This window comes from Caretta caretta, chromosome 1 (genome assembly GCF_965140235.1).
Source record: "Caretta caretta isolate rCarCar2 chromosome 1, rCarCar1.hap1, whole genome shotgun sequence".
NCBI lineage: Eukaryota > Metazoa > Chordata > Testudines > Cheloniidae > Caretta > Caretta caretta.
In genome coordinates this window covers 40,129,692-40,157,458 of record NC_134206.1, presented here as the reverse complement: position 1 = coordinate 40,157,458, position 27,767 = coordinate 40,129,692, and the positions used below count along the sequence as shown (strand labels likewise).

Genomic DNA, 27,767 nt, shown 5'->3' with positions numbered 1-27,767 from the left:
GTGTTTGACACAGAGACAGTGTGTGTGCTGGCTGCTGGGAAAGTTTCGGACAGACGTCCTGCGCTGTCTCTTTAAGAAACTCACTGAAAGCTCTCCTGATCTGTCCTGGCCCCTGTTGTCTTCCCTCCCCCACTCTGCAGAGATGGGGTACATGGGTGGGGGGGGGGTGAGAGAGAGACTGTGTGAGCTGGCTGCTGGATGGGAAATCTCAGAAACAGTGCACTGTCTCTTTAAGAAAGGCACTCAGTCACTCACCCTTCCCGGCAGCAGCTCTGAGTCCTGAGCCAAGCTGTGTCCCCTGCTCTGTGGAGATGGGGTACAGGGGCAGGGGTAGAGGGGGACACCCTGACATCAGCACCTTCCCCCCGACACTCTGCACAGCCAGCAGAAGGGTCCTGGGAGCAGCTGCAGGACGGAGCAATGTGGGGGGAGGGGCACCTGAACACATGCTGCCGGCAGTGCGTACTCTCCTAATCAGCTGGGTGGCACTTAAATCTCTCCTGCCACCATTCAAGCACACAGCTTACAGGGAACACAAGTGTCAATAGTACTTTCTGTAACTGTACTGAAAACCGTTTTGTCTCATTCACACTAGCAGCTGAGCCATTTTCAATGCCAGTTGAGAAAAATTTGGGGAAAGGATGATCCTATGGAAGGATGGATGGTCTAGTGATTATGGTACTAGGTTAGGAGATCTGGGTTCAAGTCCCTGTTCTACAAGACACTTCCTGCGTCACTTAGTTCTTAATTTGTAAAATGCAGGTGATTGTACTTCCCTGCATTATAGGGGTGTTGTGAGGATAAATATATTAAAGACAGTGATGCACTGTGGTAATGGAGGCCATGTAAGTACCTAAGACAGATAAGAGGATCGTTGTCAGTAATTGGTTGTTCGCCTAGTACAGACTGTTGGTAAGACTGTACATTCCTTGGGGCAGGGACCACCTATTTCTCCATATTTCTTACAGGTCAGGCACAGTGAGGCTTTTAAACAACATTTTTAAGCCAGTGTAAGAAAGTCACACAAAATTTATCCCAGCAATCAATATATAGGAAGCTTTGCAGTGCATTATAGGTGAGTCGCATCATACGCGCACTTAACTTATGCAAATTCAACTCTACGCGCTCAGCAAAAAAAAGGAAAAATAACAAAATACCTGTAAATAGTGCGGGCGATTCCGCCCACCATTCCACTCTATAAGCGTATGCCCTGGAGTGAGTGTGAGATGGGAGACGTGAATCTGCTCTTCCCTGAGTCGGTCTCAGTTCCTGCATGCCTCTCATAGGTGTGAGCATCTCGCCACCCTGAGTGTGATTCTAGTGTTTAAGTTACGCATTTTTCATACAACATGGCCCCTAACGCAAGCCAACTACTTCATCTGGTGCTCAATCAAAGAAACAGCGATCTGTTCCAATGCTGGAGGAAAAACTGGCTGTGTTGGACTTATTGAGAGATGGTATGTCGGTCTCCAACGTGGCATGTAAATATGGCTGCAACAAATCTAGCATCCGTGCCATCAAGATTCGAGAGAGAGAAATTCATCAAGCCATGGCATCAAGTGCTCCAATAACTGCTAAGGTTACAAGCCAGGTGCGTGATAAGACTTTAGTGAAGACTGAAAAGGCATTAAACTTACGGCTGGAAGGCATGAACTGTAAACGTGTGCTTATCGATGGCAACACGTTGCGAGAAAAGGCTCTTAGCCTCTACGTGCTGTTCAAACCTCCCGCTGAAGAGGGACAGCCTTCTGATGAGAAGGAATTCAAAGCCAGCCAAGGTTGGCTTAACAGTTTTAGGAACCGCTTCAACCTCAAACAAGTTCAGACAACTGGTGAAGCTGCATCTGCCAACAAAGAGGCAGCAAAAGCCTACCCTGAACAATTAAAGAAAATCATAGAAGAAAAGGGCTATCTTCCGGAACAAGTTTTTAATGCTGACCAGACTGGGCTCTTCTAGAAAAAAACGCCCAACCACACTTACATTTCGAAATCAGGAAGACAAGACCCTGGCTTCAAAGCAGCTAAAGACCGTGTGACTGTGTTGTTTTGTGGCAATGTGGCTGGGCATTTAATAAAGCCGGGCCTACTCTACAGAGCTGCAAATCCCCGTGCCCTAAAAGGCAAGAACAAAAATCTCTTGCCTGTGTTCTGGCAATCAAATAAAAAGGCTGGGTGACGGCAGCATTATTTCTGGATTGGTTCCACAAGTGTTTCATTCCGGAGGTCAAGCGGTACCTCGAAGAGAAAGGACTTGACTTTAAAGTGTTGCTGATCATAGACAATGCTCCTGGCCACCCTGTGGCACTCCAGTTTGCGCATAATAATGTTGATGTCATCTTTCTCCCCTCAATACCACCTCCATTCTCCAACCTCTTGACCAAGGCGTGATTCGCTGTTTCAAGGCCACATACACGAGGCTTGCGATCTCACGGATACGTAGTGCTATGGATGCTGATCCTAATCTTAATGTGATGGAGTGTTGGAAGTCCTTCAATGCCGATTGCATCACTTATGTTAAACAGGCAATGGATACAATCAAGCCCGAAACAGTCAATGCATGTTGGCAAAACCTATGGAAAGAATGTGTGAATGATTTTAAGGGTTTCCCGATCATTGACAAAGAAGTGAAACGCATTGTTCAGGTGGCCAGGCAAGTGGGTGGTGATGGCTTCGTTGACATCCTTGAGGAAGGAATTGAAGAATTAACTGAGAGCCATAGAGAAACATTGACTAACGAAGAGTTAGAGGAACTGATAAAATCGTCTACAGAAGACGAAGATGATGACGATGAACAGGAAGAGCCAGCAAGTTGGAATCTTCATACTTTTGCTGAAGTGTTCCAAGCAGCGAAACACCTGAATGATTTAATTTCTGAATACGATCCCTCTATGGAACGAGGGATCACATGTAGTATTACGGATGATTTGAGACCACATCAAGAAATGGTTGAGCAGCTCAAGAGACAACAGCGACAGTTGCCGATCACCATGTTTTTCAAGGAAAAACAACCAGCAGCAGATGAGCCTACGCAATCAACTTCTCAAGCTGAACCAGAGCCAACCACTTGGTCTACAATTCGCTCTCAGTCACCCAAGCTCTCCATCATCTGTCTCCTGGATCGACATCAAGCCCTGACAACCCCCTGTAATTACCCCCCTGTAATTAAAAATACTGTAAAATTATATTTTGCATATGTACTCTTTATTATATACTGTACATTATTGTATACATTATACATTTATACATATTACTGTAAAGGATTGTGTACACAAAACCATGTACAGTATACTGTACTTTATGGGAGATTTAAGGGATTTTTAAGGGTAATTTTGACTATACGCGATTTTCGCCTTACGCGCTGACTTTAGAACCTAACCTCCGCGTAAGATGCGACTCCATTGTATATATTAATTTTTACCCACCCAAAAAAGAAGATGCTTCTTTGTATCATTCCTTACCTGAGTACAATGTGGGATAAATCCATAGACAAGAAGTCTTTCGTTGTTAAATAAAGACTGTATTTGAGCAGGAGCCTGCAATGGCTCTGGTGCATTTGCATCAAACTGTTGCCATTTAATAGAGACAGAACTGCATCCTGGAGAAAATATTCTGGATCTCTGGCTTTCTATCTGTGAAAAAAGATGCAAATGAGTTAAATACATTACTCTAATAGGAAAAATATCACAAGAAGGAGTTTTCTTGTCGCTGCACTTCCCTGAGCGATAGTAGCTAGGTTGACGGAAGTATTCTTCTGTTGACCTAGCTGTGTCTACACCAGGGGATTAGGTTGGTATAACTGCAGTGCTCAGGGGCGTGGATTCTTCATAAGATCATAAGAGCATCTATACTGAGCAATACAGCTGTGCACAGGCAATCCAGGAAGTTTTTGGAAAATGTAGGGGACAATTTCCTGGTGCTGGAGGAACCAAGTAGGGGCAGAGCTCTTCTTGACCTGCTGTTCACAAACCAGGAAGAATTAGTAGGGGAAGCAAAAGTGGATGGGAACCTGGGAGGCAGTGACCATGAAATGGTCAAGTTCAGGATCCTAACACAAGGAAGAAAGAAGAGCAGCAGAATACAGACCCTGGACTTCAGAAAAGCAGACTTTGACTCCCTCAGGGAAGTGATGGGCAAGATCCACTGGGAGAATAACATGAGGGGGAAAGGAGTCCAGGAGAGCTGGCTGTATTTTAAAGAATCCTTATTGAGGTTACAGGTACAAACCATCCTGATGTGTAGAACGAATAGTAAATATGGCAGGCGACCGGCTTGGCTTAACAGTGAAATCCTTGCTGCTCTTAAATACAAAAAAGAAGCTTAAAAGAAGTGGAAGATTGGACAAATGACCAGGGATGAGTATAAAAATATTGCTTGGGCTTGCAGGATTGAAATCAGGAAGCTCAAATCACACCTGGAGTTGCAGCTAGCAAGAGATGTTAAGAGTAACAAGAAGGGTTTCTTCAGGTATGTTAGCAACAAGAAGAAAGTCAAGGAAAGTGTGGGCCCCTTACTGAATGAGGGAGGCAACCTAGTGACAGAGGATGTGGAAAAACTAATGTACTCAATGCTTTTTTTGCCTCTGTCTTCACAAACAAGGTCAGCTCCCAGACTACTGCACTGGGCAGCACAGCATGGGGAGAAGATGACCAGCCCTCTGTGGAGAAAGAAGTGGTTCAGGACTATTTAGAAAAGCTGGACGAGCACAAGTCCATGAGGCTGGAAGCGTTGCATCCGAGAGTGCTAAAGGAGTTGGTGGATGTGATTGCAGAGCCATTGGCCATTATCTTTGAAAACTCATGGCGATCGGGGGAGGTCCCAGATGACTGGAAAAAGGCTAATGTAGTGCCCATCTTTAAAAAAGGGAAGAAGGAGGATCCTGGGAACTGCAGGCCAGTCAGCCTCACCTCAGTCCCTGGAAAAATCATGGAGCAGGTCCTCAAGGAATCAATTCTGAAGCACCTAGAGGAGAGGAAAGTGATCAGGAACAGTCAGCATGGATTCACCAAGGGCAAGGCATGCCTGACTAATCTAATTGCCTTCTATGACGAGATAACTGGCTCTGTGGATGAAGGAAAAGCAGTGGACGTGTTGTTCCTTGACTTTAGCAAAGCTTTTGACACAGTCTCCCACAGTATTCTTGCCAGCAAGTTAAAGAAGTATGAGCTGGATGAATGGACTAGAAGGTGGATAGAAAGCTGGCTAGATTGTGGGGCTCAACGGGTAGTGATCAATGGCTCCATGTCTAGTTGGCAGCCGGTATCAAGTGGAGTGCCCCAAGGGTCGGTCCTGGGGCTGGTTTTGTTCAATGTCTTCATAAATGATCTGGAGGATGGTGTGGATTTCACCCTCAGCAAGTTTGCAGATGACACTAAACTGGGAGGAGTGGTAGATACGCTGGAGGGTAGGGATAGGATACAGAGGGACCTAGACAAATTGGAGGATTGGGCCAAAAGAAATCTGATGAGGATCAACAAGGACGAGTGCAGAGTCCTGCAGTTAGGATGGAAGAATCCCATGTACCGCTACAGACTAGGGACCGAATGGCTAGGCAGCAGTTCTGCAGAAAAGGACATAGGGGTTACAGTGGACAAGAAGTTGGATATGAGTCAACAGTGTGCCCTTGTTGCCAAGAAGGCCAATGGCATTTTGGGATGTATAAGTAGGGGCATTGCCAGCAGATCGAGGGACGTGATCGTTCCCCTCTATTCGACATTGGTGAGGCCTCATCTGGAGTACTGTGTCCAGTTTTGGGCCCCACACTACAAGAAGGATGTGGATAAATTGGAGAGAGTCCAGCGGAGGGCAACAAAAATGATTAGGGGACTGGAACACATGAGTTATGAGGAGAGGCTGAGGGAACTGGGGATGTTTAGTCTACGGAAGAGAAGAATGATGGGGGATTTCATAGCTGCTTTCAACTACCTGAAAGGGGGTTCCAAAGAGGATGGATCTAGACTGTTCTCAGTGGTAGCAGATGACAGAACAAGGAGTAATGATCTCAAGTTGCAGTGGGGGAGATTTAGGTTGGATATTAGGAAAAACTTTTTCGCTATGAGGGTGGTGAAACACTGGAATGCGTTACCTAGGGAGGTGGTGGAATCTCCCTCCCTAGAAGTTTTTAAGGTCAGGCTTGAGAAAGCCCTGGCTGGGATGATTTAATCGGGGATCGGTCCTGCTTTGAGCAGGGGGTTGGGCTAGATGACCTCCTGAGGTCTCTTCCAACCCTGATATTCTATGGGTCAGGCCAACGGTCCATCTAGCCCAGTATCCTCTCTTCCAACAGTGGCCAATGCTAGGTGCCCCCAAGGGAATGAACAGAACAGGTAATCATCAAGTGATCCATCCCTTGTTGCCCATTCCCAGCTTCTGGGAAACAAAGGATAGGGACACTATCCCTGCCCATCCTGACTAACAGCCATTGATGGACCTATCCTCCATGAACTTACCTAGTTCTTTTTTGAACCCTTCACAAGTCTTGGCCTTCACAACATCCTCTGGCAAAGTGTTCCACAGACTGACTATGTGTTGTGTGAAAAAATACTTCCTTTTGTTTGTTTTAAACCTGCTGCCTATTCATTTCATTTGGTGACCCTTAGTTCTTGTGTTATGAGAAAGAGTAAATAACACTTCCTCATTTACTTTCTCCACACCAGTCATGATTTTATAGACCTCTATCATATTCCCCCCTTAGTCATCTCTTTTCCAAGCTGAAAAGTCCCAGTCTTATTAATTTCTTCTCATACTGAAGCCATTCCATATCCCTAATCATTTTTGTTGTCCTTTTCTGAATCTTTTCCAATTCCAATATATCTTTTTTGAGATGGGGCCACCACATCTGCACACACTATTCAAGATGTGGGCATACCATGGATTTCTATAGAGGCAATATGATATTTTCTTATTGTCTATCCCTTTCTTAATGATTCCCAACATTCTGTACATTGAGTGGATGTTTTCAGAGAACTATCCACAATGACTCCAAGATCTCTTTCTTGAGTGGAAACAGCTAATTTAGACTCCATCATTTTATATGTATAGTTGGGATTATGTTTTCCAATCTGTATTACTTTGCTTTTACCAACAATAAATTTCATCTGCCATTTTGTTGCCCAGTCACACAGTTTTGAGAGATCTTTTTGTAGCTGTTTGCAGTCTGCCCGGGACTTAACTATCTTGAGTAGTTTTGTATCATCTGCAAATTTTGCCACCTCACTATTTACCCCTTTTTCCAGATCATTTATGAATATGTTGAAATCGATGGGGCCCACTACTATTTACTTCTCTCCATTCTGAGACCTGACCATTTCTTCTTACCCTTTCTTTCCTATCTTTTAACCAGTTACCAATCCATGAGAGAACCTTCCCTCTTACCCAATGACAGCTTACTTTGCTTAAGAGCCTTTGGTGAGGGACCTTGTCAAAGGCTTTCTGAAAATGTAAGTATGCTATATCCACTGGATCCCCCTTGTCCACATGCTTGTTGATCCCCCCAAAGAATTCTAGTAGATAGGTGAGGCATGATTTTCCTTTACAAAAACTATGTTGACTCTTCCCCAACAAATTATCTTCATCTATGTGCCTGACAATTTTGTTCTTTACTACAGTTTCAACCAGTTTGTCCAGTACTGAAGTCAGGCTTACCAGTCTGTAACTGCTGGGATCACCTCTAGAACCCTTTTTAAAAATTGGCATCACATTAGCTATCCTCCAGTCATTTGGTACAGAGGCTGATTTAAATGATAGGTTATAGACTACAGTTAGTGGTTCTGCAATTTCACATTTGAGTTCCTTCAGAACTCTTGGGTGAATACCATCTGGTCCTAGTGACTTATTACTGTTTAGTTTATCAATCTGTTCCAAAACCTCCTCTAATGACACCTCAATCTGGGACAATTCCTCAGATTTGTCACCTAAAAAGAATGGTTCAGGTTTGGGAATCTCCCTCACATCTGCAGCCATGAAGACTGATGCAAAGAATTCATTTAGTTTCTCCACAATGGTCTTATCCTTCAGTGATCCTTTAGCATCTTGATTGTCCAGTGGCTCCACTGGTTGTTTAGCAGGTTTCCTGCTTCTGATGTACTTAAACAAAATTTTGCTATTACTTTTTGAGTCTTTGGCTAGCTGTTCTTCAAATTCTTTTTTGGCCTTCATACCCCTGCATGCTGTAGCTTCATTGACCTAAGTTTTAAGTGTAGACCAAGCCCTAATCAAGAAGAGTACAACAGAATCTGACACTAAAATAAATAAATAATTCATGGAGTCTTTTCATTTTATTTTATTCTCTCAGTGTTGTAAACAAGGAACAAAACTGAAATTTGGTTCTTATTCACACCAAATACCATCTCCTCTTCCCTTAAAATGTAAATTATGTTCAAACAAGGAGAGACAATGGAGAAAACTGACAAGTTTCTGGTTGAAAGAGAACACTGCTGCAACTTTCCAGCAGAGGTCACTCAAAGAGTAGCAGCCAACATCGCCTCAGCATCATAAACTACTGAGATAGTCCCACCAAGTTCCTAAAATGAGAATGTGATGGGGTGTACCTACCGTATGCCAGCCCCAAAAGGGTTAACTGTGCTTTGCAGGCTGAGGAAGCCCCGCCCCACCAACCCTGCTGGGAATGTTCTGCCTGGAGGCAGAGTATAAAAGGAAGCAGCCTGCCCAACTCAGTCTGGACAGGCAGCTGAAGGGGGAGGACGCAGACTACAGGCTTTCTCCAGGGAATTGCTACATGCCCCCACTACAGAGCCATGGCACACAGAGCTCCAGACAGACTCCACGCTGCCTGATGAGCCCTGAGAAGAGACTTTAGGACCCTAGAGACCCTTGGGAACCATGGAGCATCGCCGAGGGAGAAAGAGTAGAAAGCAGCCCAGGGGACTTAGACTTTTCTCCAGTGAGCGAAACAGGGAACCAGTCAAGATGTTTTGGGAGGACCCCTGCTGACTTGGGGGTGAGCACCTCCATCACTGCCAGGGCCCTGGGCTAGGACTCAAAGGAGCAAGGAAGACCTGAGTCCCCTTACCCTGAGCACCACACACCCTAGGTGGAACCCCGCATCCCCAGTGAGCCAGTACCCCAGAAGTGGGCGCCTTTATTGACGCTGGCCATTAGGCCGCGCTGCCCTGAGTAGAAGGGCCACTTTATTGACTCCAGCCACTAGGCTGTACTGCCACGTTTTATAGTCAGGGTCATGAACACAGGACCCAACTGGCTCCTATAAAGTTTTTTCCTTTCTTCTCACCATATGTGACCCGGCATATGGGATGGAGTGTACATATCCCGCAAGAGAGAAGTACCACTCTTCACCCAGGTGAACTTATATTTTAAAAATCAGAGGCATCAAAGAGGAAGGGCAGTGGAAAGATATTTCAGAAGCTTCTCCTTTTCTTGGGGTCCCTGGTCTGAAACTGGTGTGGTATCTGAAAGTTAGAGGGAGTTGCTTTTCAGGTGGAGTCCAACATCTCACTTAAGAGGGAACTGCTCTTTGAGACACAAAGGCCCCATTCCCCAATATAAAGCAGTCCTCTGTCTGTTAAAACACCAAGAGTACTCCTGTTTGAAACAGCAAGACCCCACAATCCCGAGAACATGCTCCTCCCAATTTGAAACTTTGAGGCTCCCAAAGAGTTCCACCCAAATCAGCTGCCAATAGTGTAAAATTCAGAAAAAATATATTCAGGATTGATAAAACTTACCTTTTTTAGCCAGTTATACTTCGATTTTGGGTCAAAATATTCATATGCTCCAGCGCCATATTGAGACAAAGATCTCAGCATGTGATGATTTGCTGTGGAACTAACCACATTTTAAAAGATTTGTTTTTTGTTTTTTAAGTAAAAACTGATAATCTGAAATTGATTCCAAACATTTTAATTTTTTAACAGTCTAGCAAGTTCTCCAATTTCTTTAAATCCCCCTCTTTCATTCACATCTACATTAAACAAAGCTCAGAACTGGCAAGATCCAACGCATGCTCCATCCTGACAGAGGGCTGCCTATATTTATCACTATTCTAACGCTATCAAGAGTGAAAACCAACAAGAGCAGCAGTGTTTCCCATGTTCATCCCCAGAGCATATAGGTTTAAAACCCACGTCTTAGCTCTCAAAATTCAGCATTCAATTAGTGCAAATCACACACAGAGAAAAGCCAACTCATTGGTTTCCCACAGGAAGTAGTGAAATGAGGGATGAAGTACATGTTCACAGGGTTTTAAGGAAAATGCATTCTTGAGTTTCTCCATAACAGATGTAAGATCTTTGAGGCAGGGGTTTTCAAAGGGGCCTACATTAAATAGACGCCCTACTTCCATTGAAAGCCATCAGCATTTCATTTTGAATTGTCAAGCAATTTTTTCTGGAAATGGGTGATCTTAAATCAATATTGTGGGGCCAAAATTGCTTAACAGACAAGAGTTTTTAACTAATGCAGAATTTTGTGTGATCTATTTACAAAGGACGGAAGCTACTGTAATTAAGTAATGCGAAGGGGAAGGACAATGAATGTATAAAATAAAGAGACTGCCTAACAAAATGGACGACAAGTTTCAAATAATCTGTAACTTTAAGTGGGGTGGCAGTAGCAAAAAAAGAAAATAGGATTTGATACACCCATTTTCTCAAGATAAAGGACTTACTGCTAAAAAAATGTTACACCATTGACAGGGTGAAAATTAACTGGAAAAAAACAAATAAAAATGAAGGAATAAAACTGCATTTACCTCAAAAATAGGACAAAATTCACAGGCCTGAGAGAAAGCGTGGCATGCACAATTTTAAAGTCTCTTTACAACCGTTGTTGCATTTTGCAATATTCTAAAAATTCTAACCTTTCATTTAAAAAAAAAAATCTATTTTCTTCAGTTGCCAATATACAACCATCACAATATAAAAAGATGCACTGCTTCTCTGTTAATTCAGCTTTGCATAAAACTGTCTCTATCCAATCAACAGCATCGGGAAAGGTGTGAACTTATCTCTGTTATGTCTCATTCACCATTATTACTTTAACTCAACCAGTTTAATATGTTAACAGTATACTTTGAGGTCTGGTCTATGCTTAAAAGCTACACCAGTATAAGTATCTTGGGTGTAATTTTTTTACTGAAATAGTTATACCATAAGAGCCCGAGCATGGATTAAGTTATACCGGTATAAAGGTAACTTGTAATGGTATCGTTATTCCCTTACCCATGTGGGAATACTATACCAGTGTAAAGTACTTTAATACCAATATAACTGCAGCCGCACTAGGGGGGGTTGTACCAATAGAGTAAAAGTGGTATAACTTTCTAATGTAGACAAGCCCTGAAAAATCTACACTAGACTTTTCATAGAATCATAGAATATCAGGGTTGGAAGGGACCCCAGAAGGTCATCTAGTCCAACCCCCTGCTCGAAGCAGGACCAATTCCCAGTTAAATCATCCCAGCCAGGGCTTTGTCAAGCCTGACCTTAAAAACCTCTAAGGAAGGAGATTCTACCACCTCCCTAGGTAACGCATTCCAGTGTTTCACCACCCTCTTAGTGAAAAAGTTTTTCCTAATATCCAATCTAAACCTCCCCCACTGCAACTTGAGACCATTACTCCTCGTTCTGTCATCTGCTACCATTGAGAACAGTCTAGATCCATCCTCTTTGGAACCCCCTTTCAGGTAGTTGAAAGCAGCTATCAGATCCCCCCTCATTCTTCTCTTCTGCAGGCTAAACAATCCCAGCTCCCTCAGTCTCTCCTCATAAATCATGTGTTCTAGACCCCTAATCATTTTTGTTGCCCTTCGCTGGACTCTCTCCAATTTATCCACATCCTTCTTGTAGTGTGGGGCCCAAAACTGGACACAGTACTCCAGATGAGGCCTCACCAATGTCAAATAGAGGGGAACGATCACGTCCCTCGATCTGCTCGCTATGCCCCTACTTATACATCCCAAAATGCCATTGGCCTTCTTGGCAACAAGGGCACACTGCTGACTCATATCCAGCTTCTCGTCCACTGTCACCCCTAGGTCCTTTTCCGCAGAACTGCTGCCTAGCCATTCGGTCCCTAGTCTGTAGCAGTGCATTGGATTCTTCCATCCTAAGTGCAGGACCCTGCACTTATCCTTATTGAACCTCATCAGATTTCTTTTGGCCCAATCCTCCAATTTGTCTAGGTCCCTCTGTATCCTATCCCTACCCTCCAGCGTATCTACCACTCCTCCCAGTTTAGTATCATCCGCAAATTTGCTGAGAGTGCAATCCACACCATCCTCCAGATCATTTATGAAGATATTGAACAAAACCGGCCCCAGGACCGACCCTTGGGGCACTCCACTTGATACCGGCTACCAACTAGACATGGAGCCATTGATCACTACCCGTTGAGCCCGACAATCTAGCCAGCTTTCTACCCACCTTATAGTTAGTCAGAACATGTTAGCTAACATCTTTTAACACATCTTTAAATCCTAGTCTAGACAAAGCCTAATTAGAACCAATTAAGTGCTTATTTTAGAAAGCAGTGGTAATTTCTTTTTAAATCTTTATTTAAAAAAAAAGTCAATGCAGAAAACGATGTTACTGCACTATTAAAGTTATGGAGTCAGGAAATGTTAAAAGTTAAAGTTTCAACAATTTTAACTATTTCCCATTCTAAGGCATGCTTTTTACATTAAACAGGAATATATTAAAATTACACATTTCAGAAAAATGAGAGGAACAGACAAAACTACATATGTGCAAAGTAAATTCTACTGAGGGAATCTCAAATTGGAATTTCCTGGAATTTTTTATTTTAATTGTAGAATGTGGCATTCACTTTTTTGCATTCCATCTATATGTACGTGATAAAGACAACACATTCACAAACCTTATGATCCTCAACACATTGACATTTCATTTCCAGTAAAATTATCAGTGATTTTTAAGTCTGAAGCACAGCACAGTACAACTGTTCATTCATTTTGTACTTACCCAAAACCACATGTAAATAACCTGGTGTGTCTGACATTCTCTTTCACAATTTGGATGGTCATGCTCTCATTCTGAATGTGCCCATCGGATAGAAGAAGAATGTTACGCTCTCTTTGAGAAGGATACAACAAACTTAAATAACGTAAGGTTTTCCATAAGTCAGTATTTCCCATTGTAGGTGTAGCAGACTAAAGAGAAAAAATAATAAAATGATTATCGGAAAGTTTGGATTTTATTTCTAACTTTCCCCAGAATAAACTATAGTGAAGAGTTAAGTTTTCCTTCCCATGGTAAATTTCTCCCGGTTTCCAAGTACAAGTGATTGCTCCCTTCTTACAACTGAGTTTGCCTTCTGCCATCCTGTAGTAGTTATTATCTGTATTGTGACAGTGCCTATGAGCCCCAGTCATGGACCAGAACCCCACTGTGCTAGAAGTTGTACAAACACAGAGCAAAAAGACAATCCCTTCACTCCAGAATTTACAATCTAATCTTCCTTCCAAGACAGTGCCAATTGAATTTGCCTTTCATTGGGATGACCAAGTGCACTGGCATATCAAGTGCTGTCTTCACTGCCGGAAAGACGGTGCTGTGAGAGCAGGGAGGTTCACATGGATGTCTGTACCCGTGCCTGTCCTGCTACAAAGTCACCAGAGGGCAAAGGAAGGGGGCATGACATTTTAAAAGGTACAATTTAGGAGGAACATCAGGAAGATTTCCTGGTAGTCAGATTTATTATGCTGCAGAGAAGTTTTCCAAAGGAAGGAGTGGAAGCTCCATCACTTGAGGAATCATTTAAAACCAGACTGGACAAGATCATAAATAGAGAATAATCCTAAATTTCAGAAAGATCAACTGGATGATCCAGTATGACTCTCCCATCTCCAACTTTTATTGTCCTATGACTAATACCTACCATGAGTTACCTTAAATTTTCACTGAGCTATAACAGGACATACAACAGAGATGATGCACCTGTTACCAGGGACAATGGGCTCTTGGATACTACTAAAACTAAGCCATGGAAGTAATTTAGAAGGTGGCCTCAAATAAAGCCACAAAACAACATGACGGTGCACGTTACATGGAATCCCTGCGGGCAAAGAAACACTCAGTAGCATGCAGAGAAAAACAATTTTACTTACGATAATAAACTCCTTCACTGCTGCAAGATCACTTTTGATATCCTTTGAATATGAAGAAAATTCTGTGAAATCTGTGGCGTGAAAACTGAAATTAAGTTCTTCCTTTCAACATTAAGTTATATTTCATTAACTTAGGAATGGTGACATTATGCAGTGAATGCTTTCATTTTTACTATTAGAAAAACCACAATAAAAGTATTCTCTACTACTAAATAATAGAGACCGTCAGGTTTCCAGTTTAATATATTACTGCTTGATGAGCATAAAGATAAGGATGACAAGAAAGTAATAAAAGTCAGCATCCAACAAAAGAAAACTTACTCGTGCCAAATCTGATAACATTCACTCTCTGTCTAAAACAAGACATTTGTAGAACATGGAGAGCAATCTTCTTTGCTTGTTGCAGTGTTGAACCCTCCATGGAATTGGAGCAATCTAGACAAATAATAATTTCTCCAGACAGCTGGATTCCTTTAAACTTTGTTTCAAACTTTGGTTGAAATACAAGCATGCATGCCTGAAGAAAGAAGAGTTTGATAATCAACACAATGCACCACTGTTATTTATATAGTGCCAAAAGGGTGCTAAACATTTTACAAAGATCACTATATGTATCTAGGTTTTTATAAGGTCACCCATTATTGTGGCATCTGAACATAATAAAGCCAAATGTCTCAGGCAGTGGTTTTCAACCTGTGGTCTGTGGACCCCGGAGGGTCCGCAGACAGTCTAGTATTTCCAAAGGAGTCCGTACCTCCATTTGAAATTTTTTAGGGGTCCACAAATGGAAAAAGGTTGAAAACCACTGGTCTAGAGGTGAGCAAGTGGGTTGTTTGTTTGTTTGTATTAAATCTTGACGAGAGTAGCTCTCCCTGTCCTGTATCCCTAGCTCATCCCTCGTGGGTAAGAAATTCAGTGGGAAATTTGCAAGTGTTTTCTGTTCCATCTATTTTACTTTTCTGCAATCAGAATGGAGTTGTTTCTCGGAAATAAGAAACAGCCTTATTTTTTTAAAATCATCAACACCATCGTCACTTCATGAGAAGTCCTAGAATTTTAAAAATAGATTTATTTAAAAGTACAATGTTTTTTCTGAAGAAAACAGGAGAACAAGCGTGCACTGTATTGCCTTGCACTTGTGATTGGTTAAAAAGTTCAAAAACCTGCATTCTCTAAGCTTATAGAGTGGAAATACAGAAAAGAAACCCATGAATTCAATACAAGTTTATTCCAGCAGGTAGCTACTTTGTTATAGAAAAGATTGTATTTATTGTTTTAAAATTTTCTCACATAGTGGAATCCCTCCCTCCAGTATGATCATGGGTTACCATCTATGGTGTGGTGAGATAAGCGTATTCCAACCTCAGCTGAACCATGAGAGATTGATGTCAGGACTTGAGAGAGACTACAGCTGTGGCCTATTAGGTAATGGAAAGGTGAAACCACCAGCTGAGTCTTATGAACAGAGAGACTATAAAAAGCTAGGTTTCAGAGTAACAGCCACAAGTACTCCTTTTCTTTTTATAAAAAGCTAAGTGCTTTTATACACTTGGGCTTGTCTACAGTCGAAGTTAATTCGAATTAAGGTCTGAAGTGCAATTCTAGCGAAATAGCTATTCCTGATTAATTCTTTGTGTGGATGAATTATTCTGAATTTGCTTAATCAACTTCTGTTCCAAAACTAAATAAGTTCAGAATTCTAGAATAAGAGGATCCACCCAGGGAGTTAATCAGGTATAGCTAATCAGGACAAGCCTAAGGCTTTCAGTGAGACAAGGAGGTGCTCAGTGGAAGGAGACGGAGGAGTAGAGATGACTTTCAAACAGAGAGGAGAAGATTGGAGCCCGGAGAAGGAAATAGGGCACTCTCATTTCCTCCCCACTTCAGGGAAGACTGGGAGTATGTGGCCATCACCTAAGAGGCAAATCTTGATTGACTAATTGTTCGTTTAAACTAAGCAACCCTGATAAAAAGGGAAAAAAATGAGAGACTGAACTCCCCACAATGAAAACAAACTAAAGAGCTGTTTTGTTCTTTTCTTTATTACTTTCCTCCCTGGCTTAAAAGGATCCATAACTCCAAGGGCTGGAACAGCAAAAGACAGTTACCTGTTCTGTAACTGGTGTTCTTCCAGATGTGTTGCTCATGTCCATTCCATATCAGGTGTGTGTGCTCGCCACATGCACCGGTGCCAGAAGTTTTTCCCTAAGCAGTATCCATAGGGGACCGGCTCTAGCGCCCTCTGGAGTGGCACCCACATGGCATGGTATAAGGGATGCTGCCGGCTCCCCCCACCCACCCCCAGTTCCAACAGTGGGGAAGAAGGGCGGGTTGTGGAATGGACATGAACAACACATCTCGAAGAATACCAGTTATGGAAAAGGTAGCGGTCTTTTCTTCCTTGAGTGCTTACTCACGTCCATTCCATATTAGGTGACTCCAAAGCAGTATCCCTGGAGGTGGGTAGGAGTTCACAGAAGTGTGGATTACAACACAGCTCTGGCAAACCCAGTGTCGTCCCTGGCCTGCTGAGTGATGGCATAATGAGCAGTAAATGTGTGAACAGAGGACCATGTTGCGGCTCTACAGATGTCGTGGATAGGGATATGTGCCAGGAAGGCCATCGAAGATGCCTGTACTCTCACTGAGTGGGCTATGACAATCAGCGGCAGCAGAACCCCTGCCAGGTCGTAACAGGTCCTTATGCACGAGGTGATCCAATTGGAAATCCTGCATGAGGACACCGGGTGACCCCTCATCCTATCTGCTGTAGTGATGAAGAGTTGAATCCATTTTCAGAAAGGCTTGGTACATTCTAAGTAGAAAGCCAAGGTCCTCTGGATGTCCAGGGAGTGAAGACGTCTGTCCTCATTGGTCTTGTGCTGTGTGGGACAGAACACCGGGAGGAAGATGTCCTGGTTCATATGGAAGGTGGAGACCACCTTTGGCAGGAAGGCCCGGTGGGGCCACAACTGAGCCTTATCTTTGTAGGAGACTGTGTACAAGAGGTTCTAAGGTCAGGCTCTAATTTCAGAGACCCATCTTGCTGACGTCACCACCACCAGGAACGCGGCCTTCCATGACAGGTGGGCAAGGGAGCAGGAACGCAGTGGCTCAAAGGGTGGGCCGGTGAGCCTAGGGTGGACCAAGTTAAGATCCCGCTGTGGGACAGGAGTCCATACCTGTGGGAAGAGTTTCTTGAGCCCTCTCAAGAATCTGACCATCATGCCATGGGAAAACACCGTCTGTCCTTGGATCAGTGGGTAAAATGTGGAAATGGCTGCTGGATGCACTCTAATGGGAAAGTGTGCCAGGCCCTGGTTCCTCAAATGGAGCAGGTAGTCCAGGACAGCCTGTATGAAAGAATGCGAGGGAGAGATGCCATGCTCGGATGCCCAGAAGGAAAACCTTGTCCTACTCCCCAGGAAGACCTGTTGGACTCCTTCCGAACAGGTCTGCTCCTCCGGATTCAGCCATGCAGCCTCCAGGCCGAGAGATGGAGGGACTCAAAATTGGGCTGGAAGAGCTGACCATGGTCCTGTCACAGTAGGTCCGGGAGGTGCCGCTGACAAGTTCATGAGTGTGCCGAACCAATGTTGGCAAGGCCACGCTGGGAAAATCAAAACAACCTGTGCTTTATCTCTCTTGATCTTTGCCAGGGCCCTGCTGATGAGTGGAATTGGCGGGAATGCGTACATCAGGCTCCCTGACCACGACAAGAAGGCAGGCATCGGAGAGCGAGCCCTTGCTTAAACCTTGTTGAGAGCAAAACTGGTTGTAGCATTCATGCAAGGTTCATGCACTTGGCAACATTCAGGGCACACCCGGAGTGTTGTGTAGGAGCAGTGCACACACAGCTCCTCTCAAGGGCATGAACCTTGGAATCTCGCCCAGATTACATGAACCGTGGGAAGCCTCCCAGGACTGGGCTCAAGGCCCGAGAGCAAGGAATGTGGTAGATAGATATTGGTAAATAAGAATATTAAACAAAGACAGTGTATTCCTTTTATCTGTTGGAGTATGTAATGCGCGGGGGGAGAGAAAGAATAAAAGAGAGGGTGGAAAGCTGACAGGAGACCAGCCCGTCAGCAGACCAGCCTGCTTGCTTGCTTAAAGCTTGTTCTGTCTTGTATTTGAACCGCAACAACCGGTGGCATTTCCGGTTCTGTCTGCTAGCGAACCAGTCAACTTGGGGAGTTCCCTACCTTTGGAAGATCATGCAGGCTACCTCTGGATGGAGTGACCACTCGTGGTGAGAGAAGTCCCTGCTGAGCTGGTCCGCCAGCGTATTCTTGACACCGGGAAGGTGACAAGCTTCCAGGTGGATTTAGTGGCTGAAGCAGAAGTCCCATAGATGGAGCGCCTCCTGACAGAGAGCCAACGAGCGCGCTCCCCCTTGCCTGTTGATGGGGCTGTGTTGTCCGTCAGGACTCGTACCACCTTGCCTGACAGGTGGGGCAGGAAGACTCCGCACGCCAGCAAGACTGCTCGGAGCTCTTTGAAGTTTATGTGCAACTTCGCCTCCTCCAGGGACCACATCCCCTGTGTCTGGAGATTGCTGAGATGAGCACCCCAGCCGAGGTCCAAGGCGTCTGACACCAACTCGATGGAGTGACGGGGGCTGTCAAACAGAACCCCTTCCAAGACTGTCCTATGATCGGTCCACCATCGCAACGAGGTAAGTATTGCCTGGGGAATGGTAACAATCTTTTCCAGGGGGTCTCTGGACTGGGAATAGACCATCCCCAGCCATTGTTGCAGGGGCCGCATTTGGAGCCTGGAATGATGGACCACATAAGTGCATGCTGCCATGTGACCCAGGAGCAGACAGACCCTGGCTGTAATCAGAGGGAATGCGGAGACTTCAGTGATGAGGTCCATTAACACGTGGAACCTTTCCAGCGGCAGGAATACCCTGGCACAGGTCTAGTTGAGGACTGCTCCTATTAACTCTATCCTCTACACTGGCACTAACGTTGACTTTTTGTCGTTTACCAGTAGGCCCAGAGAGCATGCAGAACTTTTAACTTCTTTAGGCACTTGTTGAGGTCTCGCAGGTCCAGCATGGGCCGTAGACTGCCCCTGGCCTTTGAGATTAAAAAGTACTGGGAACAAAACCCCATATTCCTGTACTCGAGAGGAACTTCTTCCACCACACCAAGCTGTAGTAACCCCTTTACCTCCTACGCAAGGAGACTCTCAAGAGAGGGATCCCTGAAGAGGGATGGGGAAGGCAAGTGGGAAGTGGGGGTTAGAAAGGAACTGGAGGGTATAACCCTGTTCCACCATAATGAGGACCCATTGGTTCGAGATTATAGCCATCCAGGCAGGGAGGAAGAGGGAAAGGCAGTTGGAGAACACTGTGAAAGATGGATCCAGGGAATAGTCTGGTAGGTTGCCCTTGGGCGCACCCTCAAAATGACCGTTTGGCTCCCTGCTTATTACGGGTCAAGCCCAATTGGGCAGAGGGTAGAGGCACGTGGTTCGGGCGGTGCTTGTAGCCCTTGGCTTGTTTATGGGGCTGGTCCTGCTGAGGCTGACTCCTCTGGCCCTGCGACTGCTGCGGTTTGAACCACTTACATACCAGAGCTGGGATGTAGAGACCCAGGGTTTTTAGGGAGGTGCAGGAGTCTCTGAGGCTGTGCAATTTGCTGTCTCAAATAGGGACCACCGGTCAAAGGGCAGGTCCAGCATTGACTGATGAGCCTCAGTGGACAAACCAGAGAGGAGCAGCCAAGAGGCTCGCCGCATGGAGATAGCGGAAGCCATGGTGTGGGAAGCAGCATCTGACTCCACCTGGAGGGCAGCCCTGGCCGCAGTTGTGCCCGCATTGAGGATCGCTCAGAACTCCTTCTTGGAAGCCTTGGGGAGCGACCCTTCGAATATGGCCATGGCTTGCCACATATTGAAGTAATATCAGTAAAGGAGGGCTTGGTGGTTGGCCACTGTCAGCTGAAGGCTGGAAGATGAATAAACCTTACATCCAAAAAGATCCAGCCTCCTTAAGTCTTTATTTCTGGGGGTGGCCCCAGGTTATCCTTGACTCTCCTTGACCACCTCAACCACAAGGGAATTGGGGCAGTGTGGGAGTATAAGTACTCATGCCCTTTGGTTGGCACGAAGTACTTGCGTTTGGCCCTTTTAGAGATGGGGTCCATGGAAGAGGGGGTCTGCCACAGGGCATTAGTGATCTTAGAAACTCCTTAATGAAGGGGTAGAGCCACCCTGGCAGGGGCTGAGGATCAGAGGATGTCAAACAGAGAGTCCGAGGGCTCTTCCAGTTCCTCTGCCTGAAGCCCCAGGTTAGAAGTGACCCTCTTCAAAAGTTCCTGGTGCGCTTTGGCGTCATCCTGAGGAACTGGGTGAGGGGGCCCCGTGATAGTCTCATCTGGTGATGACGAGGATGATGCCGGTGCTGTGGGAATCTCCATGTCCATTGGTGGTCCAACAGCTTGCTCCCCGGGGTCCTCCTGGACCTGCGGGGTTTTACCCCCAAAGTCTCCTGGGAAGGCTGGGTGAACCCACAGGGGTTCCACAGGTATCATGGCGCTGGGCACTGCGCCTGGGGCCATGGGACAGGTTTTGGTGCTGATAATGTAGTCGGCACCATCGGTACTGGGGCTTGTCCCACAGTCAGGGAACCTTGCTCTGAGCTGGAGCTACCAGAGGAGTGATCGGTCCCAGATGACCAAGACTGGGCTAAGCGGTGGCTCTTGTCTGACTGGTGCCGGTTGCTGCATTCTGAAGCTGACCTCTCCGAGTGACACTATCTTGGGGACCGACGGCATTTGGTAGATCTGCGTCAGATACCTGGCGATCCATGCCTCATGCCTCTACCGGTACTGGGATGTTGAATGGGACTGAGAGCTACTACAAGCCAGTTGCTGGGAGGATCGTCTGAGTAGGGTGACCTTCTTTTTGGAGACGGGTTTTGACGGCCCGGCGATCGGCAGTCTCTGGTTCCCAATCAGTCCTGGGATTGGTACTGATCCCTTGAAGATGGTCAGGGCCGGTCCTGGAGTTCTTGTGGGGTGGTGCATGCCTCAGAGGCTCTGCGCCAATCTACCAGCAAGGTACGCCTTGAATCCCTCGACTGATGCCCTGGTGCGGGGACTGAAGAGGTGGGTGAACGCTTGTGGGACATCCCTCTTGATGGGGAACGGTACTGCTGAGGCGGGGACACACACACGAGATTGGGGTACCACTGGAGCCGGTGAGGGCGGCACTGGGAGCATCAGGATCTCTTGAGCTGCTTGAAGGGCTTCGGGCATTGATAGCATCTGAAACTGTCCGCAGCCTGCACCACTATCTTGAGTCGCAGGCAAGGCATGGGATAGGCTGCACTGCTCGACTTGAACTGGGGCCCGACTTCCCGAGGGGGAGCTGAGCTGCCTGGCACAGGTCCTGGCGAGCCCCCTGCCCTCTCCTTTCCCTTGCGGGAGGTAACAGATCTTCCCCTCACAGTCTTTTTCAGCTTCTTGACTGGAGCCATGGAGGGAGACCCGTGCCGGGTCGTGGACGCAGGGGCGGCCCACAACATTTTGGCACCTGAGGCGGGGAGCTCAAATGACAGCCTCATACCCCCTCGCTTGGGCCAAAACATTGAATGGTCTCAAGTCTGCCTTCTTCCTTTTCTACTCCTCTAATGGTACTGCTCTGCTACCTACCCCAATAAAGGAGAACTAACAACTTAAAATGCGTTGTTCAAAAATTTTAAGTCACACTTAACTTTCAAATGCCTGAACAGCACATGTAACTTTTCTTGTCTGCATAGTAAACACTGGCATCTTTATCTGTTTGAATAATCAAAGTGGTGCTTTCCGTGGCTTCGTGGCTGCAAAGATTTGAACTGCTGAAGGTCCATAGTCTGGGCCAGCTCATGCTCTATTGAGATGGTTGCAAGGTCGACCAGCCTCTCCTGTGTCATTGTGGAGTGTAGATGTGTTTTTATTAACTTCAGCTTGGAGAAACTGGGTTCTCCACTGGCAACTGTTACAGGAAGTGTTAGAAGTATGCACAGAGCAACAAAAGCATTTGGAAAGAGGGTGGTCATCTTATTTGTGCACATATATTCCAGAACAGCCTTTGGAGTTGATCTTGCTGAAATATATCTTGAAAGGGCTTTCAGTTCATCACCTAAATCACTCGCATCAATATCACGCATGTCATCATGTGTCAACACTGTCTCTAGTGCCCTGCATTGCTGGTGTAGGTCTTCTTCAGGTATAGTGAGGAGTTTTGGAGTATCATACAACATCCCAAATATACTGCTGTGTTCCTTGAGCTGCATAAAACGTTCTTCAACTGACTGTATTGCACAATCTAGCACCTGGTTAAAGAATTCAACTTTGAATTATTGTTTGGGGTCTCTTATGGGATTATCCTGTGCCTCATAATCAAAATGTCTTCTTCTTCAGTGACTCTTGTATTCTTGAATGGGTGGGAAAATAGCTTCAGTGTGAAGTTCCTCTGCCAACTTCTGTGCACTCTTCAGAACGTTTTGAAATCCCTCATCTGACCGGTAAGACTGTAGGTATGACTTTGCTTTGTCCAGTTGTTCCATTGCTCCAGATATATCAAGGTCAACACCTTGGAGTCTCTTGCTTACAACATTTATTTCAAACAGTACGTCATGCCACAACACTAAGCCACACAAATTTGAAGTTATGTATGTTTCTGGTGATTCTATTTCCATCTGCCACTGTTCTCCCATGAACAGTTCCTGTCATAGCATTATCCTCCATAATGGCAACGAGGGCATCATCTATCTTCCCAGTTTGGTGTTTGATAGGCTTTATCGCCTCCACTCAACTTTCCCATCATGTGGCACTCAGTGGTTTCAGTGTCAGAGAGGATGTTCCTAGATGTCGCTTCAAAATTTGCCATCGATGAGTTGATGCAGAGAAAAATACATAGATGCTTGGAATTACATTAAAAAATTCAGCAGCCTCACTAGAAGCTGATGCTGTATCACTGACCACCAAGTTCAATGAATGAGAACTGCATGGGACAAAAAAAGCTTGAGGGTTTAGCTCTCGGATCCGTGTCAGCACTCCTCTGTTCTTTCCTCTCATGTTGGCACCATTATCGTAGTCCTGACCTCTCATGTCAGCTATCGTGATTCCCGTATCTTCCAGTTTTTTAAGAAGAACATTTGTCATAGCAGCTCCTGACATTTATCAATGTCAATAAATTCTAGAAAATGCTCTCTGACACTCATCATTACAGGGATGTTTCACTAGGTTCTGTTGTTGTTACAAAACACACCATTAAAGTCATTTGTTCCATATGGCTGATGGCAGGTGTGCAATCCAGAATAACAGAGTAATATCTTGCTGACTTCAGATCTTCCACAAACTTCTGTTTGACTTTTGTTGCCAGTAACTGTATGATCTCATTTTGAACTGTTTTTCCAAGGTACTGGTGTGTGTACATTTCTTGGGTGGTGACTCTTCTTAGATGCTCCTGGAGTACAGCATCAAACTCAGCCATCAGCTCCACAATTTTAAGAAAGTTTCCATTATTTGGCACATACAGCTGATCTGAAGTGCAATGCAGTGCTCGGTTTTGGGTAGCAAACATTCTCACAGTGGCAATGAGCCTTTTCAGAACATTTTGCCAGTAAAGAGACTCTGATGCAATCTTCTCTTGATGCTGATCATCTACAATGGCCTTTAACCTTAGTGTCATCTCAAGCTCTTTCCACCTATGGAATGCTCTCTGGTGATTTGCTGCCTTCTCATGACATGCCAGATTTCTAGCCAGATTCTTCCAGTCCTTTGTTCCTGTAGAACCCAATGTGGCTGGAATATTAGACTGGAAGAGTTTGCAACAAAAACAGTATGCAGCATTCTGGGTTTTGAAGTACATAAGCCATGGCCTCTCCACTTTATCAATTTAAGCTTGTGTGTGCTTGTTTGCAGGACTGGGGCTTATATCAGAAAGATTCTGTGGAAAGTTCAACTAAAATAAAAGGTAGAATTATGAAAATTCCATTTCAATGGAACTATGTCCTGATAGGAACTATTACTAATTTGAACTTGCAGGCTGCAAAGATGCAAATACAGTAGTTGCATATTTTAGTTCCCTCCTCACTCCTCAAGACATTTTGGGTGAAATCCTGGCCCCACTGAAGTCCATGGGAGTTTTCTCATTGCTTTTAAAGGGGCCAGCATTTCACCCCGCATCTTGCAGTACTTTTTTCCCCACTGAATTTGGCAAATATGGCTGCATTTATGTTCTGTTAACTGTGAAATATATAACTTTCTTCAGATTTAAACCTGATTAGAAATCTTTTCTTTAGATAATTCTAAAGACCAACAGGAAAATGCTTCAAATTAACAGTTAAGGAGATAATTTGTTGCTATTATGCGTGTGCTTTAATACTGTACATAAGAAAACTTAGCTATAGACTTTTTTCAATATACCTGCTTTATAATGTTTTAAAGTGTACTTTAAAGTTAAAGACCAAAAAGGGTGGAGCACTTGCTAAATAAAATACGAAAGCAAACTGAAGGGAAAGGGTCACATAGATCAATAAGATGAATGACTGTACAGAGTGAATTTGTTAAATTGATCAAAAAGACATTACCACAAGTAAGTCAGGTACAAAGTGTATATTCATGACAATTACACAGAAATACTGTCCCATAATCTTTTTTTCTCTTCAACATTGATGGCTTATATTTCTTTAAATTTTTCCAAAGTACAAAACTAACCATATCAGGCCAAATTCTGGTCTGACTTACTCTCCACTAAAGTCAATAGCATTTATATGAGCGGTACATCCTGGCAGAATTTAGCCAATCCATTAGTTGATAATATATAGTAGAAGTAGCAGTTGTACCTCACTCTCTTTGTTTGGATGCTTCTCTACCCACATTCTGGGTAGATACACTTGAGAAATCCAGATTTCTAGAGCAAAGCCACTGGTGTCCAAGGAACTGTTCTCCACAGCCCTGATCACGGCTTTGCAGTCTGTTTTCTAGAGGGTAAAAAGCCGACATTTATCAATTTCTGCCAAAATAGCATTCAATTGTACAAAACTTCATGCTTTTAAGAAAAACTCAGGCTTGAAGATGTAACATTAAGTATGAGATGTCCTGAAGTTTTTTTACCATTAAGATGGTGGTTTTCATTTAAAAATATATATGTTTCTTTAGAGTGACATGCACTTTTCTAAATGTATTTTAAGATTAAAAGACTTCCATTCTAAAAAGTGCACATGAAAAAAAATTAATTTGATATAAGGAAATGGAATTACCAGTTTACATGAGTCCTATATAAACATCATATGCAATTTATTTTAAAAGTATAAAAGGGTCCTTTTAAAATACAAGACATAAGCTCTAAAACAGAAAAACAGTTGCAAGAAGATTTACTTACCTTTATTTTAAGTGTATGCGTCCAACTATGAATGCGTTCAATACGGTGTGGCATTTCAATAGACATGGCCATACAGAATCCACTAAGAAAAGAAAAAACAATTGACACACAAGGCAGTTTTGGAGAAGATGATATCTGGCATGTATGCCATGCTTCCTCCATCAGAACACATCAGTCTCTGTTTCCTATCCTTCGCAGCTCTTAGGGCAGTAGTTCTCAAACTTTTGTACTGGTGACCTCTTTCACAAAGGAAGCCTCTGAGTGTGACCCCCCCTTATAAATTTAAAACACTTTTTAATATATTTAACACCATTATAAATGCTGTATGCAAAGCAGGGTTTGGGGTGGACACTGACAGCTCACAACCCCCCATGTAATACCCTTGCGACCCTCTGAGGGGTCCTGACCCCTCATTTGAGAACCCCTGTCTTAGGGTAAAGGCAATAAGCAGTGCATGACTTGTAGACTCAGACTTCAAGGTTAGAAGGGACCATCATGATCATCTAATCTGACCTCCTTGCTCTCTTCTGCCCCATGCTTCCCTTGCAAAAGTTTCTATCCCCAAGACACTCCAAACAGCGGACATGCTGATTCACTAAGGATATTCATAGATACACAGATTTTTAAGGACAGAAGAAGCCATGAGATCATCTAGTCTGAACTCTGGTATAAAATAGACCATAGAATTTTACCCAATTACTCCTGTAATGAGCCCAGTAATTTGTGTACGAATATAGAGTACCTTCCCGAAAAACATACATTTCCTTTGGTAGATTAGCCATAGGAACATTCACCCTCACTGTTAAAAAAAATTGTGCCTTATTTCTAATTTGAATTTATCCAGCTTTAACTTCCAGCCATTGGTTCTTTTTACGTCTTTTTGCCACTAGATTAAAGAGCCCTTTGGTACCTAGTATTTTCTCACCATGAAGGTACTTACACACCATGATCAAGCCATCACTTGCTCATGTATCTGATATGCTAAACAGATTGTGCTTTTTAAGTCTTTCACAATATGGCATTTTTTCTAACCCTCAAATAATTTTTGTGGCTCTTCTCTGTACCCTCCCCAATTTTTCCAACATCCTTTAAAAATATGAACACCATAGGTGGGTTGCAAGTAAGTGCTCAGCACCCACCATTTTTGCCCTGTAGGTGCTCCGGCCCCTGAGCCTATGGATTAGTCCTTTTTGCCGCAACATTGTGTGCATACATGTACATGGGCATTATGTAGTTTCTAACACTGAAAATTCAGTTTCTGGAGAAGCACAAGTGCCCATTAAAGCTCTTACTGCTTCATGAATAGGAGCGAGTGGATATCTGCAGAGGCATTGCATGAAGTAGAACTATAATTATCCATTTCTCAAGAAGTATTAAGTTATCAGAAAAAAATTTACAATTTGAAATATAATTTAAAAAAATTATTAAAGATGTTAAGGAAAAGAAAAAGCTAACTATCAGTTCAATTTAAAAAGTACACTTTCAGGTAGTGCAGGCCCAAGGGATTAGGTTTTGTGATGCAAAGTTTTTATAAAACCTGGTATTGAGGGAAATGTTTTCAGGAAACAAACAATCCAAAATATTCAATGAAGTGGGGTAGAGATGGAGTTTGCCTAAAAATTATTGCCGTGTAGTGTTTGTAACCCAAATAGAGCAGCAGTTTTGAATCAAAAGTAAAAAGTCTTTTCATCATGCAACCTGAATGAAATGCCATAAACCCCACATAAATGGTGAAAATTAAATTTTACACACTGCTTCACATTTAAGAATCTAAGGTGTTAGTAACAAAAATAAAGAAACTATTTAAAATCATTTTTGACTATCAAGTATCTTACTAAATGTTACTTACCCCTTTTTTGGTCCTATTTGCTTAACACAAACCTTCTTTACTGTATCCTATATAAAATAAAAAACTATAAAATGTATCATTGTTATGAAATATACAGATCTTAGTGCCACTCTTGCTTTTATTAGAAAAGCAACTGTAGCACAGCACCCAGCAATTTTCTCAGCTTCTTTCACTTTCAGTGGTTAACTCTCTCCTCAATATGCGAGTATAACATATGGGAATTATACATACATATGGGAAGGAGAATAAGCTTGACGATATTTAAAAAGGGAAAACATACTAAGTCATTTGTCTCTTCTTGCAAACTGTTCTCTGTGGGAAAACCTCTATGCCCACATGGAAATCACTGAAGTCATGAGTAGGGGGCCACCTATACAAAGTAGCCAGCCTATAGGCCTGGGCCCTTAATTACTAACACTGCTACATTTACTC

At 43.9% G+C, this 27,767-nt stretch overlaps 1 protein-coding gene across 6 annotated transcripts in view; it reads right to left on the bottom strand.

Annotated features, from left to right (window-relative positions):
• PARP4 (poly(ADP-ribose) polymerase family member 4) overlaps positions 1 to 27,767 on the bottom strand; it is a 118,570-nt gene that overhangs the window by 42,775 nt on the left and 48,028 nt on the right. For all 6 annotated transcript variants that reach the window (XM_075127265.1, XM_075127271.1, XM_075127269.1 and 3 more), the window contains exons 19-26: positions 27,336 to 27,382; positions 25,487 to 25,568; positions 24,948 to 25,085; positions 14,423 to 14,618; positions 14,102 to 14,172; positions 12,957 to 13,144; positions 9,702 to 9,801; positions 3,459 to 3,629 (exon numbers count right to left, since the gene is read on the bottom strand). In XM_075127265.1, coding sequence (XP_074983366.1) covers positions 3,459 to 3,629; positions 9,702 to 9,801; positions 12,957 to 13,144; positions 14,102 to 14,172; positions 14,423 to 14,618; positions 24,948 to 25,085; positions 25,487 to 25,568; positions 27,336 to 27,382 — 993 coding nt within the window. The remainder of the gene's footprint in view (positions 1 to 3,458; positions 3,630 to 9,701; positions 9,802 to 12,956; positions 13,145 to 14,101; positions 14,173 to 14,422; positions 14,619 to 24,947; positions 25,086 to 25,486; positions 25,569 to 27,335; positions 27,383 to 27,767) is intronic.